Source organism: Chiloscyllium plagiosum, chromosome 6 (genome assembly GCF_004010195.1).
Source record: "Chiloscyllium plagiosum isolate BGI_BamShark_2017 chromosome 6, ASM401019v2, whole genome shotgun sequence".
Taxonomy (NCBI): Eukaryota; Metazoa; Chordata; class Chondrichthyes; order Orectolobiformes; family Hemiscylliidae; genus Chiloscyllium; species Chiloscyllium plagiosum.
In genome coordinates, this window is record NC_057715.1 from 82,519,631 (window position 1) to 82,534,348 (window position 14,718).

General features: G+C 36.9%; 1 protein-coding gene across 1 annotated transcript in view; it reads right to left on the minus strand.

Annotated features, from left to right (window-relative positions):
• Nucleotides 1–1,972: 1,972 nt before the first annotated feature.
• The window catches only part of usp12a (ubiquitin specific peptidase 12a), a 61,690-nt gene continuing 48,944 nt past the window's right edge, over nucleotides 1,973–14,718 (minus strand). The window contains exons 8-9 of the mRNA XM_043691997.1: nucleotides 12,737–12,815; nucleotides 1,973–6,087 (exon numbers count right to left, since the gene is read on the minus strand). Of these exons, the coding sequence (XP_043547932.1) occupies nucleotides 5,986–6,087; nucleotides 12,737–12,815 (181 nt within the window). The 3' untranslated portion in view covers nucleotides 1,973–5,985. The remainder of the gene's footprint in view (nucleotides 6,088–12,736; nucleotides 12,816–14,718) is intronic.

Here is a 14,718-nt window from a genome sequence, read left to right on the forward strand (position 1 = left end):
CTTCTGGTACAGCTGCAACATGATCTCCCAACTCCTATACTCAATGCTCTCACCAATAAAAGAAAGCATATTAAATGGATTCTGGGTAATCCACAATACAGGACTGGAAAAAATCGTGGCTGCAAGAGCCGTTCCTTTTTTGAGGTAATTTAGGTGTTGGAGGTGATTTCCTCAAATTCCAGGAGCAGTAATTATTGGTTTAGAAGTTGTTGCAATGTTTTGGAACTTTGAGGGGAAAAAAATCAAAACAACAGCACTTTTTAAAAAAAAAAAAGAGGGAAACAGACAAAGGCAGAGACCACGTGATCAGTGAAAGGAACCCAAACTATTGTCTGACACAGCAGTGAATCTGCACAGCTACTGCCTTTGCTGTTTGAGTTCAAGTATCTCTGGACAGAGTGCGTCTAAGAAAAATGAACAAACAGTGAAATTCACAGCTGACCTTGGAGGAACTGGTGTAGGAGAGCTCACAGCACGAGAGAAGCGAAGTGCATAATTCTTTTTTAAAAAGTGTAACCTTGCTATAAATCTACAATAGTGAGTAGAGTGGATTCTTTTTTGATCATATATTTTATTGAAATCTGTCTGTTGATTAAATTTTAAAAGTATAAAACATAAGTACAAAGTTAGCCTGGAGCAATGAGACGGTGCTATTTTCTGGGTCTGTAAATTGTTAAGGTGCAAAGATGGCCTTTAGTAGAATGTACTCTTCCTGTCAGATGTGGGAAATTAGGGAGAGTTTACAGAATTGGCTCAAAGATAGACGACAGAAGGTGGTGTTGGAGGATTGCCTTTCCGACTGGAGGCCTGTGACCAGTGGTGCACCTCAAGGATTGGTGCTGGGTCCACTGCTTTTCATCAATTATACAAATGATTTGGATGTAAACATAGGAGGGTATAGTAAGTTTGCAGACGACACCAAAATTGGAGGTGTAGTGGAAGCGAAGAACATTACCTCAGAATACAACAGGATCTTGATCAGATGGGCGAATGGGCCAAGGAGTGGCAGATAGAATTTAATTTAGATAAATGGGAGGTGCTACATTTTGGAAAAGACAAATCAAGGAAAGACTTCTACGCCTAATGGTAATGTCCTGGGGAGTGTTACTAAACAAAGAGACCTTGGAGTGCAGGTTCATAGTTCCTTGAAAGTGGAGTCTGAGGTAGATAGGATAATGAAGAAGGCATAATTAAAAATAAAAACATGAATAAATTTAATCATAATTGAGACATGATTAGCACTGACGTTTGAATCTTATTAACATAGTGTTCCTCTTAAAGACATACAAAATTATTCAATTGGTTTAATAACATACCATGATGGCTAAAATTGATATACAAACTATTTACATTTAATTTTTGTCTACACATCCCCTCTCAAATCCTGCGCCTGTATAAATTTGACATTTAAAATTATTTTTTAGTTAATTACATCCTCCCTCACCAGAGACATTGTAATGCCATTACTGGTTGGAATGGCAGAGTTACAATGGATGTTATAAGGAAGGATAGACTATGGCTTGAAAAATGACAACATTTTCACGTAACCAATTTTAGAAAGGTCACATTTACCAAACAAACAGTCTATAAACAACATCAACATGTAACATATTAAAAGCCTTGATATTTTCTATAAATTCTAATTTTCACATTTATAATAAAAATTGCCAATACAAGTTTCACATTGTCAAATAATCAACCCCTCATCTCTATCATATCCCACAAGGCATACCACTGGCAGAAAGGTGCAATTACAGCACAAATTTGGATTCATATCTCCACCAGAATTATAGAATCCCTATAGTGCTGAGGCGCCTCACGGCTCATCAAGTCTGCATTGGCCGTCTGAAGAACATCTCCCCGGTAAACTCACATTTACCATGGCCAATCCACCTAACCTGCACATCTTTGGACTGTGGGAGGAAACCAGAGCACTGGACACTAACCCACGCAGACATGGAGAGAACTTGCAAACTTCACTCAGTCACCCGAGGCTGGAATTGAACCCTAGTACTGAGGCAGCAGTGCTAACCACTGTGCCATGTTGCCTGCAAAACATAATACTGCTTATTCTGCCAGAACTGTACATGTAAATGAGGGTGAGGTTGAGGCAGTCTCTAGTGTTATATCACTGGAGTAGAATCCAGAAGCTTGGGCTAAACTTCAGTGACATGGGTTCAAATTCCACCAGGTCGGACAATCAAACTTGAAATGAATAAAAATCTGGAATAACAGTTGGACTAATAGCGACCACATAACCACTGTTGATTGTCATTAAAAAGAAAATCTGGTTATTTAGTTGCTTTTGGGAAGAAAACTTGCTATTTATACCTAGTTTGGCTTACATATGATTCCATACTCTCAACAATGTGGTTGATTCTTAACTGCCCTCCAAGCAATTAGGCTAGGCAACAAATGCTGGTCTAGTTAGTGTGCCTCATCAAATGAAATGAATTTTTAAAAACACAATTAGTAAGCGTGCAATTACAGCACAAGTTTAGATTAATACTTCCATTGTATGTGCATTGGGATTTACAATAGTAGGAGGTTAAAAAAACGAATTTAAGATTGCAAATGAACTATTTACTTTGAGTTAGTTAGCTTCTGTCGTTTAATACTTGTACCTAAAGGCTGTACTTGGCCTCCACTTCCTGGTACAATAACAGAGGAGATTAACTAGTTCACAATAAGTATTAGAACCAATGATATGTGTGCACAGTAAGTGTGTGGTATATGGAATATGTTTTTATATTTACTTTATACATATTATGTTACACACTATGACTCACTGAAAGCAACACCAATGAAATCTGCTAGCATATGCTAAAGCAATAATAGATTTAAGCATTAAGTTATGTATACTACTGACACTGAATGCAATTCCAGATTGATTTTCCCTCTGAATGTAAAGTCACATAGATCTTTGAAATATATGCCTTAGTCCAACACCAAGTCATTGATAACCATACTAAAATGTAAAAGTAAGGTTAGTATTGGGCAGATCTAAAACAGGGGTTAATCAAACATAACTTACAAAACATCTCCTTGTCAAAAGTAATGCAATTTGTGTTTAAAAATATTTCCTTCAATATTATGCTAATTACCACAGCAAGTTAAATATGAAATTCATGCACTCTTTAGGCCTGTAAATTATATTTTTTATTTCTGTAAGACAAAAACATAATTAAACAACAGGCTGTCTCAAGTAACCCCTTAAATACACCTAAAAATCAGTATCAAAAGTGCAATTTATAATTTAGAGTAATTTTCAATATATATATACATACAATATGATGCTATCAAAGAACATACTTTTTTCAGTAGAAATTTCTGACCCAATATACAAAATATTCAGCTGCTGTGTCCCAAGAAACTTCTTGTCAAAGACATAAATCAGACCCATTATTTAATTATTTACCGGTTACTTCCCCACCACTCCCCCAATCACTGATTTCTGATGGCTAAAATGCAATTTTATAGCACTTAAAATGCCCAAAAGTTATCAAACTATGCACCATTTTTGCTGCACAATAGCCAAACCAATTCTTAATATTCACTAATAACCACACCCAGAAACTTTTTTTTTTACAATCCAAGCATAACACAGGAACAAATGCATAATGCTGCAATATTCTAACAATACCTTGATTGACCATTGATTTTAAAATATGATTTGAGCATTTTTTAAACTATATATTGCAACTGTTAAGCAGATAACCCTCTAATATGAAAATGGGGAGGTGAAGGAAGGCAAAAAATTAAACTGAACATACATGGTTTCTCTATTCTTGAATCCCAAAGTAAGTTGCAATGTCGGAAATATATATGAATTGATTAAAGCAATTGAGGAAAAACCCAAGGGGAATCAATTAAAAAAAAAACTATTTTTAAAAAATAATTTGGGCACTTCTACCTACTGAGAAGCAATCGTCTGAACTACTTTCCCCAAGAGTTTCCACCTTGCCCTAATAACATGATAATATTCTTTTTCCAAAAAACCTAGAGGTGAGTGCTAAGTATTAAATGGCATCAAATGTTAAGACCACAGCATTTCCTGAGCCAACAAGTCAAAAAGCATTATTCTAAAAGCTACAGAATGTTCTCAGATGAATTAATTTTCAGTTTAGCAGCAGAAAGACATTCTTCACAGGATTTCAAAGTATTGATATTAAGTACTGTACAAGAGAAAGGTGGTAAAGCTCTCCACCTGGTTTATGCAGAACAGTGATTCTGGTCTTAAATCCTACTTTAAAGTTTAGGCAGGCCACTTAAAAATTAATTTTGCCAGTCTACTATGTCCTTCACCAGCAAGCATGGTGGCTCAGACTCTACTGAATTTGAACTGAAATCAGTCTACCTCCCATTTACACCTCAGCGCTGTTTTGAACCAGGACAATCATTCAGACTGTCAAACCATATATCAAAGGCATGGACTGGTGTGCACCATAAGAAGGAGGCAAGCAAGGATTCATAAAATTATAATCAGTCTGATTCAAATTCATGACCAGATTTTAAACTAATATGGGGTGAGAGGAATTTTTACATAAAACTACAAATTTATGGCTACCATATGAACTGTGTACTTTCATTTCCATAAAGAGAAATGCAAACTAAATCTGAACATACGTTTGGTTTTGAAATAGGGGCTCAAGATATTACATTCAATAGGTGACAGAGAGGTCATCTAAGTGCATGGGAAAACAGACCATATTTTTCAGGCAAATAATTGGTCACTTCAATGACTATATTGAAGTGCGCTGGATAAAACTGACAATGCAGACAACTAATACAGAAAAATTCCAAGATGCTATAGTGAAAATAATTATGCTGTACATAAGTGACCAAAGATTTATAGAAATTGAAATGGTTTAAAGAAAATAATGAATTTTAAACATGTAATCAGATTATCTGCATACTATATACAACAGAAAATAATTAGTGCAGACTCCAATATGGCAAGACAGTTAAGCATTTCATTTTAGTGATACATTTAAAATATGGTCTATTTACTTTTTCATGATATTCTATAGGCATTGAGTCAATAAAATTGGAATTACTGTTATAACATTGCGATTTTATACTTTCTCTGGGATAACAAAAATATTTTACAAAATGTATTTAATTATTTAACATTAACAAATTGTTTCACTGTTGTATTTACAAGGCTCTACAACTCTGCTTGCCTTTGCTCCTGCCCTTAGTATTTAAGTTGATGCATCTTGCTCATTAGATAACTATCCAGCAATCAGCAATAGATGGTGTGTAAATGGAGTGCCAATGCGTGAATAGACGGGAAAAAAAAATGCTTGAACTCAACATAAATTGACCCTATGTCTGCTGGAATATTATGTACTTATCTTGTGGAATTTGAAAGTTGACCCAACTGCAAGGCTAGATGTCAGTCAAGTATGTTTTTAAGTGGTGTAGCCACCTTACATAATCCTCAATGTAATTTTCATCTTTGGTGGGAAATGTTGCTCTAATTTGTTAATGCCAACTCTAATTGTTTTTGGTCATTTAAAGGAAAAAAGACTAATCAGAGTAGATCCCAAACTTGAGAATGTAAAAATTATACAAATTAAAAAGCCAACAGGATGCTGCTAGGGAGAGATCAATCTGATTGAACATCAGTTCACTTTGGTTTCATGCATACGCATGTAGCATGCATCACTTTCTCCCATGTTAATTTTAGCTCTGGAACTGAATTGTGTGTGTCAGTTCAGTGCCACTTACTCAGCATCCCTTGTACATACCTGCTACAGCTTTATTTCAATGTGCTTTCACAATGAGTAAAACTGTTTTGTTTACATGGTTATTCTGTTTTCCATTTTCATCAGTATTACTCTAGAGTGACCCAAGCTTCGTAACAAGACTGAAAAGTTTTCCCATCCGCTCTCTTTTGCATGATCTCAGTGCCTTGTTTCTGCAAGGGTGAGCATTGGGAAGTGAATGAGTTGGAACTGTTCTCCTGCACTCCACATTCATTTAATCCCTGGACTGGTAAAAGAGGATATAACCAGACTCAGAGTTCTTTGAAATATCAGATGTCAATCCATAGAACTCTTCGATGGCTTGTGCATCTATTTTCTGTACAATAGACAACATAAGGATTGTTAGCAATGGAGATGTATAGTAATACAGAGTACTGTTCAACCCTGATAGCTATCTACAAAAAAGATGTAATGCAATTATGTGTTATAGGAAAGTCAAAGCTTAGCCCAAATAGTAAACTGTACACTTGGTTAAAGAAGTCATAAAAGATAGACAATGGCAAATATTTAAGGAGATATTTGACAATACACAGAATTGTAACAGTCTACTAATTAGAAGAGCTAAAGATGGTAGCAAATTTCAAGAAAGATCACAAATACACAGAGAAATATGCAGGTGACTGGTCTTTGGACAAGAGCCCATAGTACTGGGAGTAGCATGTTGACATGGAAAGATGATTGGCTAACTAAAAGAAGACAAGGGGGTGCATTTTCAGGATGACAACCTGTAACTTCTGAAGTTCCACAGGGATCACAATTTCTTACAATATATTAATGACTTGGATGAAAAAAAGTGAATACCATCAAATTTTCAGATGACAGAAATACATGGGAATGTATATAGTGAGGATGACTCAAAGAGGCAACTGAAAGATACGGACAGGCTAAAAACCTAGCAACTGGAATATACTGTGGGAAAATGTGAGGCAGGAAGAATGGACAAATTGTATTTTTTTAAAGAAGCAAAGGACAGCAGAAAGCTGCAGTACAGAGGTATTTGGGAGTCCTCCTGCATGAATCACAAAAAGCTAGCAAACAAATTCAGCAATGATTTGGAAAGCAAATAATGCTTTTTTTAAAAAATAGAACGGAGTATGAAAATAGGGAAATTTTGCTAAAACGGCACAAGGCATTAATTAGAACTCACCTAGGATACTGTGAACAGTTTTGGTCCACTTTTCTAAGGGAAGATATACTGACATTGAGCTTAGTGCAGAGAAGGTTCACTAGGTTGATCTTGGATCTAGAGGGACTTTCTTTTGAGGTGAGATTGAGAAGTATGGGCCTGTACTCATTGGAGTATAGAAAAATGACAGGTTACCTTACTGGAATATAAATGACTTGAGGGACTTGATGGGGTACTTGCAAGGAGATTATTTCCCCTTGTGGGAGAGTCCAGGACCAGAAGCCATTATAGGCTTCTGCTTTTTGAACATTCACTTTATGCAATTCCGCTTTTACAAAAGAGCTACATTAGAACCTGTTTTCATCAATCCAAAGAGAATTTTCACTTTTATGAAAGGCGGTAATACTTTTTCCCATATAAATCATGCACCTTCGCTTTACGCCATTTTTGGTTTGTGAAAGGTTTCCTGGGAACGCTCAAGTTTCGGATAGCGGGGGCCACCTGTACCCCAAAGTAAGGGGTCGCCAATTTAAGGCAGGGATGAAGAGGAAGTGCTTCCCTCAGAGGGTAGTGATTCTGTGGAATTATTTATTGCAGAAAGCTGTCAAGGCTGGATCATTAAGAATATTCATGGCTGAGATACAGATTTTTTTTTCCAAATCAGTAAGGGGGTTATGGAGAAAAGGCAGGAACATGGAGTTGAGGATTATCAGATTTGCCATCATCTCATTGAGACTGCCATGCTATTCTTTGGGCCAAACAGGAAAATATGAAGATGCCAGACAAATTGAACAGGAATTTTGCACCAACCTTCAACACAGAGGATGTAAATAACATCCCCAAAGGAGAAGTAAATCAAGAAATAGAAGACAGGTAAGAACTCAAAAATTACAATCCCCAGAGAAAATGGTGCTACATAAATTGTTTCTCTTTGATGCTGACAAGGGGCCTAGTTCCTGACTGACTTCATTCTAGCATCTTAAAAGGAGTGGCTGATGAGATAGTGGATACATTTGTTTCATTTTTCCAAAGCTTTCTTGATTAAGGAAAGTTTCTATTAGGTTGGAAAATAACATTGTGGTTCATTTATTCAAAGTTTCTCATCATTAAATAATTTTTAAAAAATTCTTCCTTCTGAAATGCACAATTTCACATTTTATCACATTATACTTTGTCAGCTCTTTTCCCACTGATTTAACCCACTTGTGCCTTCCTGTAGGCTTTTTCTATCGCCTACCTGTTGTGTCATTGTTAAATTTGGCAACCATAACTGCCATGCCTTCAAAGTTATTTATTACAAATTTATTACAGTACATTCAAAAGAGGGGAGAGACTGAAAACAGAAAACTACACATCAGTTAGCTTAATATCTGTCATGGGGAAAATGTTCCAATATCTTGAAAGTTATAGCAGGGCAGTTGGATAGGTTCAAGATAAATAGAAAGAGTCAACATGGTTTTGTGAAAGGAAAATACTGTTTAACCAATCTCTCTGAAGTAGTTACTTGTGCTGTAGATAAAGGGAAACCAGTGAATGTACTGTACGTGCATCTGCAGGAAGCATTTGCTTAAGTGTCACATCAAAGGTTACTGCAGAATAACCTATATATAGGCTCACGGTGAAAAGGTAGAAAATGGACAAAAGATTAACTGGCTAGCACTAAGTAAAGAGAAGGCACAATGGGTCATTTTCAGGTTGACAAGCGGCAAAGAGTGGCACACCAAAGGGATCAGTGCGGGGACCTCACCTGCTTACAATTTGTAATAACTAACTTTGATGAAGGGATGGCAATTATGGTTGCTAAATTTAATGATAGCATAATTACCAACCTATTGTGTTATGTAGAGGACAGGAGGAAGCGACATTAAGGTAAAGGTGGGTTAAATCAGTGGACAAAGATCTGACAAATGAAGTATAATGTGGGAAAATGTAAAATTGTGCATTTCAGAGGGAAGAACACTAAAGTATGTTATGGAATGGAAAAAAGATTTAGAGCTCTGAGACACAGAGCTGGTGCATGAATTGCAAAAGGTTACTATGCAGACACAGCAAGTAATTAGGTAAGCTAATAGAATATTATCAATTACTGTGAGAAGTGTTGACTACAAAAGAAGGGAGGCTATGTTTCACTTATACAGGGCACAAACGAGACCATGTCTGGAGTGTTTTGTATAGCACTGGTCACCCTATTTAAGCAAGGATTAAAAAGGTGGTGAAAGTGCTAAAGACGTTTACCAGACAAATACATGGAAATGGGTGCATTAAGAAAAGATAGACAAGCGAGGCGAGGCTTGTCTCTGCTGAAAATTTGAAAGATAAGAGGGGATAAGATCTTTCACAAGATCTGGAAGATGGGCTGTTCACAGGATCTACCTTCCTATGGGTGAATCAAGAACTGCTCAAGAATAATGGGTCTCTTACTTAAAACAAAAATAGGGTGAAACCTTTTCTCTGGGGGGCAAACATCTTCAGAAGCCTCCTGAATAGGTGGTGAAAGCAAAGTCCTTGAATACCTTTAAGGCAGAGATGGGTAGACACTGCTAAAGGGGGTAAGAGGTTATCAGAATAGCCAGGAATGTGCATGAGTTTGAAATCCAATCAACCACAACCTTACTAAGTGGCGGAGCAGGCTCAAAGGGCCAAATGCTTACTCTTGCTCCTTGTGAGCTTGTAAACAAAGAACTACCTGTTTATATGTCCTGTTTAATGTAAAATCCCTCACTCCAGATGAATTTTAACCTGCAGTGTCAGGTGGACATCTCTCTACTTAAGTTAATGAAGGTTACATTTGTCTTCAATAGTAACACAAGTGTGAAAGCATTTCAGCAGCTATTTTACATTGATTGAATAGAATGTAAAACAAACCATCTATTTGCCTTACTGCCCTAGAGGAATTTAATACCAAATGTTTCTCGGCTACATTTAAATTGAGCACAGTATTTTGCTATGCCGTTTTTAATTCTAGTATTGTTGAATAAACTCTTCAAATGTTAGCAAATTAGCTGTTGTGTTTAGGGGCTTTGAGTGTTAACTCACCAAAACTTTGCAACAGTGTACACCCATGGGTATGATAGCTACACTATAGATATTTCTTTACAGTTCCACTGAACTATTGGCTGAAGGCTGGGAGAACCACAGAGGAAATGCTAGTGTGGTCCCACTTCTTAAGAAGAGTGATAGAGACAAACCAGGGAATTACACAGACCAATGGGTCTCAAACCAGTGGCAAGTAAACAGTTAGAGAAAATTCTAAAAGAGAGAATTAAACCTCCACACAGAGAGGCAAAGCAAGATCAGGAATGGTCAGCATGGCTCTGTCAGAGGTAGGTCATGGCAAACAAATTTGTTTGAATTCTTTCAATGTGACCAGATAAAGTAGACAAGGGTAGTGCAGTTGGTATAGTTTATATGGATTTCAGCAAGTTCTTTGACAAGGTCCCACATGAAAGGCTGAAGATGATGGCAAAAGCACATGGGATCCAGAGTAACTTGACAAGTCAAATCCAAAATTGGCTTAGTGGTAGGATTCTGTTCGTTTGGCTGGGGGCAATGTGTCCAGTGATGGATCAGTGGTGTGTTCTTTATTGTTTGTGATAAACCTAAACATTAGAGGAAAATGAGTGGGGATGGAGATAAATACATTTGTGGATGACATGAAAATTAACCAGGTAGCTGACAGAGAAGTAGAAGTTTTTAAGCTAACAGGAGAACATAGATTGGTCAGATGGGCAAATGAGTGGCAGATGGAATTTAACTCTTTTCAGTGAGGGGTATTACACTTTGGAAGAAGTAACAAGACAAGGAGGTGTCAATGAATGGCAGGACACCAGGAAAGTCAGAAGAACACAGCGATCTTGAGGTGTTTTGTCCACAGATCCCTGAACTGAAAATGTGTTGCTGGAAAAGCGCAGCAGGTCAGGCAGCATCCAAGGAACAGGAGAATCGACGTTTCGGGCATAAGCCCTTCTTCGGGCTTATGACCGAAACGTCGATTCTCCTATTCCTTGGATGCTGCCTGACCTGCTGCGCTTTTCCAGCAACACATTTTCAGCTCTGATCTCCAGCATCTGCAGTCCTCACTTTCAGTAGGACAGGGTTAGTAGGGTAGTTAAGAAAACATATCAAACACTTGCCATTGTTAATCATGGCATAGATTATAAGAGTAGGGAGGTTACGTCAGAGCTTTGGAATACAAAACTTTGACTCAGCCACAGAGTACTATGTCCAGTTCTGGTCACCACACCATAGACAGGATGTGATTGCCCTTAAGGGGGTGCAGAGGAGATCTACTAGGACGTTGTTAGGATTGGAGGAGTTCAGCTATGAGGAGAGGCTGGTTAAGAACAAGCTGTTTTCTTCAAAGCAGGAAAAGATGAGAGGGAACCTGATAGAGATGTGTAAGATCATGAGAGATATGGACAAGGTAGACTGAAAGCAGCTGGTCCCCTTAGTTAAAAGGTCAATAACAAGATGGCATAATTTTAAAAGGTGAAAGGAAAGAGGTTTAGATGGAATTTGAGGAAAGAAAATTCACCGAGGGGGTAGTAGGAATCCGAAATGCACTGCCTGAGAAGGTAGTTGAGGCAGGAACGTTCACAACCTTTAAAAGTATATGGATGACCACTTGAAATGTCATAACACTTAAGGCTATGCCCCTAGTGCTTGAAGTGGGACTTGTGTAAATGTAGATAAGTTTTTGTCAGTACAGATTCAATCAGCCGAAAGGCCTCTTCTGTACTACAAGATACTGTGACTCTTTAAGACTCAAGATAAGTATATTGACAATAGTAAAAGCAATATGTATTGAACATTGGACTTCTTAATAATTTAAATGTTACGATAAAATCTACTTTCAAATCCTTTTGAATATTTCAGTCTTCATGAAACAATGACCTCCTAGAACAAAGGTAACAACACGTGTACATTTTTCAGTTGTACAGCAATTGCATTACCATTCTGAAAATAATGTGCTCAAAAGCAAGAAAACAAAATGCTGGGTCAAGTCAGCAAGCCTGACAGTACCTGACATAATAACAGAGTTAATATTTCAAGTCTGATATGGCTGCTCACCAAGAGGAATCATTTCCAATTCAAAACTGTTTTTCTCTCCCACAAATGCTATCAGATCTGCTGAGTTTTTCCAGCACCTCCTTTTTATTGCAGATTTCCAGTATTGGCAGTATTTTGCTTTTAATTGAGTTAATACAGCTCCGCTCAATTTCACAACATTCTTTGTATATTTTTCAAATTAAAACACTGATATTCTAAAAATTCAAAATTCCCAACTCCATAACTCAGTGCTGAATAATCACACATCTTCCTATGCTGAATATTGAAATTCCATTACAAGAATAATTTTGAGTGTCTTTATTTTTTAAATTGAACTGAAACAGAAACTGTAAAATGGTCTGTGTTCAGAGAAGTTTTAAGTTAAGTATTTTTGTTTTAATCTAGTGCCTTGAAACTCTACTTAACACCTCTGTGAAGGTACATACTTCCAAATATTTCTAATCCATTTTGACAGGTTTTCATGGATCACACAACAGCTGGAAAAAAGTTACCTGGTCTGCTATAGGTCACTTGTTATAATCCCAGATAATGTTGGTTAACAATAGCAATATGTGGTAATATGCTCACTGATATGGTATTAGAGAATCAAACAAGCCTCCATATTCCTCAACCAAAATTTAAACATAGTCATCTATGTATTTAAATAGCTGCAATATTTGACACACTCGTCTTAAATCAAATAGTGTTAACACAATTAGATTTAAAAATTTCTTTTTAAAATACTACTTGTAATAAATATCTTAAATTTAGTAATATCATATAAACATACCTCTACTATATCATCATCAAACAACAACCAGAAGTCATGGCTTTTCACTATTGCAATGTAGTGCCCTCGGTTAGGGCCACTAAATAAAAGAAAAGGTTAGCATTATTAGCAGAAGAGCTTTGTTCAACGTTTTTGCAACATCATATAAATTTTATGCTATTAAATTAAAAAGAATTGCTGTACAATTTTAGCCATTGCAGATGATATTGCCTATCATTTTCTCTTCACAGCTCATGTTACGTTTTGCCAAAAAGTCTGGCAGATGCCTAATCCATATTTTAAAGATTTAATCAGTTCTGCACCAAAAAAAATTGCAATGAAGGAAAGTTTTAATTCTCAAAGGACTCTTCTGACTATGTATTATACTAGACAACATGCAGTGAATTTAAGAAAATATTAGATTGGAGTTAGTGATAAAGGAAGGTTCCAATAGGTTTTTATTCAGTTTTCAGATAATAAAGAACTAAGAAAGCAAAATTACTGCTAAACTTATTTTGGAAACCAGTACCAACATTCTGTAAAACACAAGCTATTTAAAGTGGTTTGAAATGCTTTGAAATATTCTTAATTCAGTTAAAAGAACTCGAACCACTACAAGATTCACTGACTATGTGTTATGTAGCTGAAAATGTTTCCTTGAGACCTCTCTCAGGTCTGGAAGGATATTATCCAAAACTCTACTATTGACTATTTTTCAATCATCAAATGACTATCATACAAACACTTCTCATCCATCATTGCACCTCACAAACATATTAGTGGCATGCAGTGTGGCAGGTTGTACAAGGATTCATCTACAGTAATACCACAGAAAAAAATTCACTGAAATCCTAAGAACAATACATGTTCTTCTAACTGAGTACTTAATAAAAGACCTTACATGCTTTCCCAAATACTATTCTTTTAAAATAGACCCACTAAACTGATCTAGAACAGTTGTTAATTTCAGTTTTTAATAATGTCTTTTCGTTTTTTTTATTGAGAAAGAAATTGACAAGTGATATGGATTCACTTAATTTTCTTTTGAATAAGCTTCACAAAAACAATTGCTGTAGATTTAGTACCATCTATGGACAGAAAAACAGAGCCAACATTGAGTCCTGTGACACATTGTCAGAATTGAAAACAGCTGAGAAATGGTGCTATTTATGCTGATGATGAGGAAGGAAGAGAATGAGTGAGTCAAGTAGATGGAGAGGATGTGAGAGAATGTAAAAAAAAGACAAGAGGATTGCAAATGACAATCTGGGATAGAGATAAATGCTGAATGGGTGCTATCAGGAAGTGCAAATTGTTGAACCTATATGAAGGGGTTGGGAAGAGGGAAGATAACAAACAGGGCCACTGAAATTGTTAAACTCAATGTTGAGCCCTGAGGGCTGTAAGGCACCAAGGTGGAAAGTAAGTTATTCCTCCAGCTCACGTTGAAATTTGCTGGAGCACTGAAGCAGGCCCAAGATGCATGTTGTCATGAGCACAAGGTAGCATCAAAGTGCAGTCAACTGAAAGCAAAGGGTCATTTTTACAGACATAGTCAAGGTGATCTACAAAGTGGTCACCCAATTTGCATTTTATTTCCCCAGTGTAGAGAAGACCAAGGTGAATACTGAATACAGTAGACTAAATTGAGTGAAATGCAGGTAAAGCAATACTTCACCAGGAAAATGTCAGGGGCCTTGGATAGTGAGGAGGGTGGAAGAAAACAGGCAGGTGTTGCATCTTCTGTGATTGTATGGGAAGATGCCATGGAAGTGTGTTGGGAATAAAAGTGGAGTAGATCAGGCTGCTCATGAAAGAATGATCGCCGTAGAGTGCCATCAAGGAGGGGGAGGGGAATGCGTATCTGGTGGTAGCCTCTCACTAAACATGGCAGAAATGACCATTCCCGACCCTTTGGTTGTGGAGGCCAATGGGTGCAAAGTGAAGACAAGGAGAACCCTATCGTGTTGTGGAAGGGAAGGGAAATGGCAAGGAGAGAAATG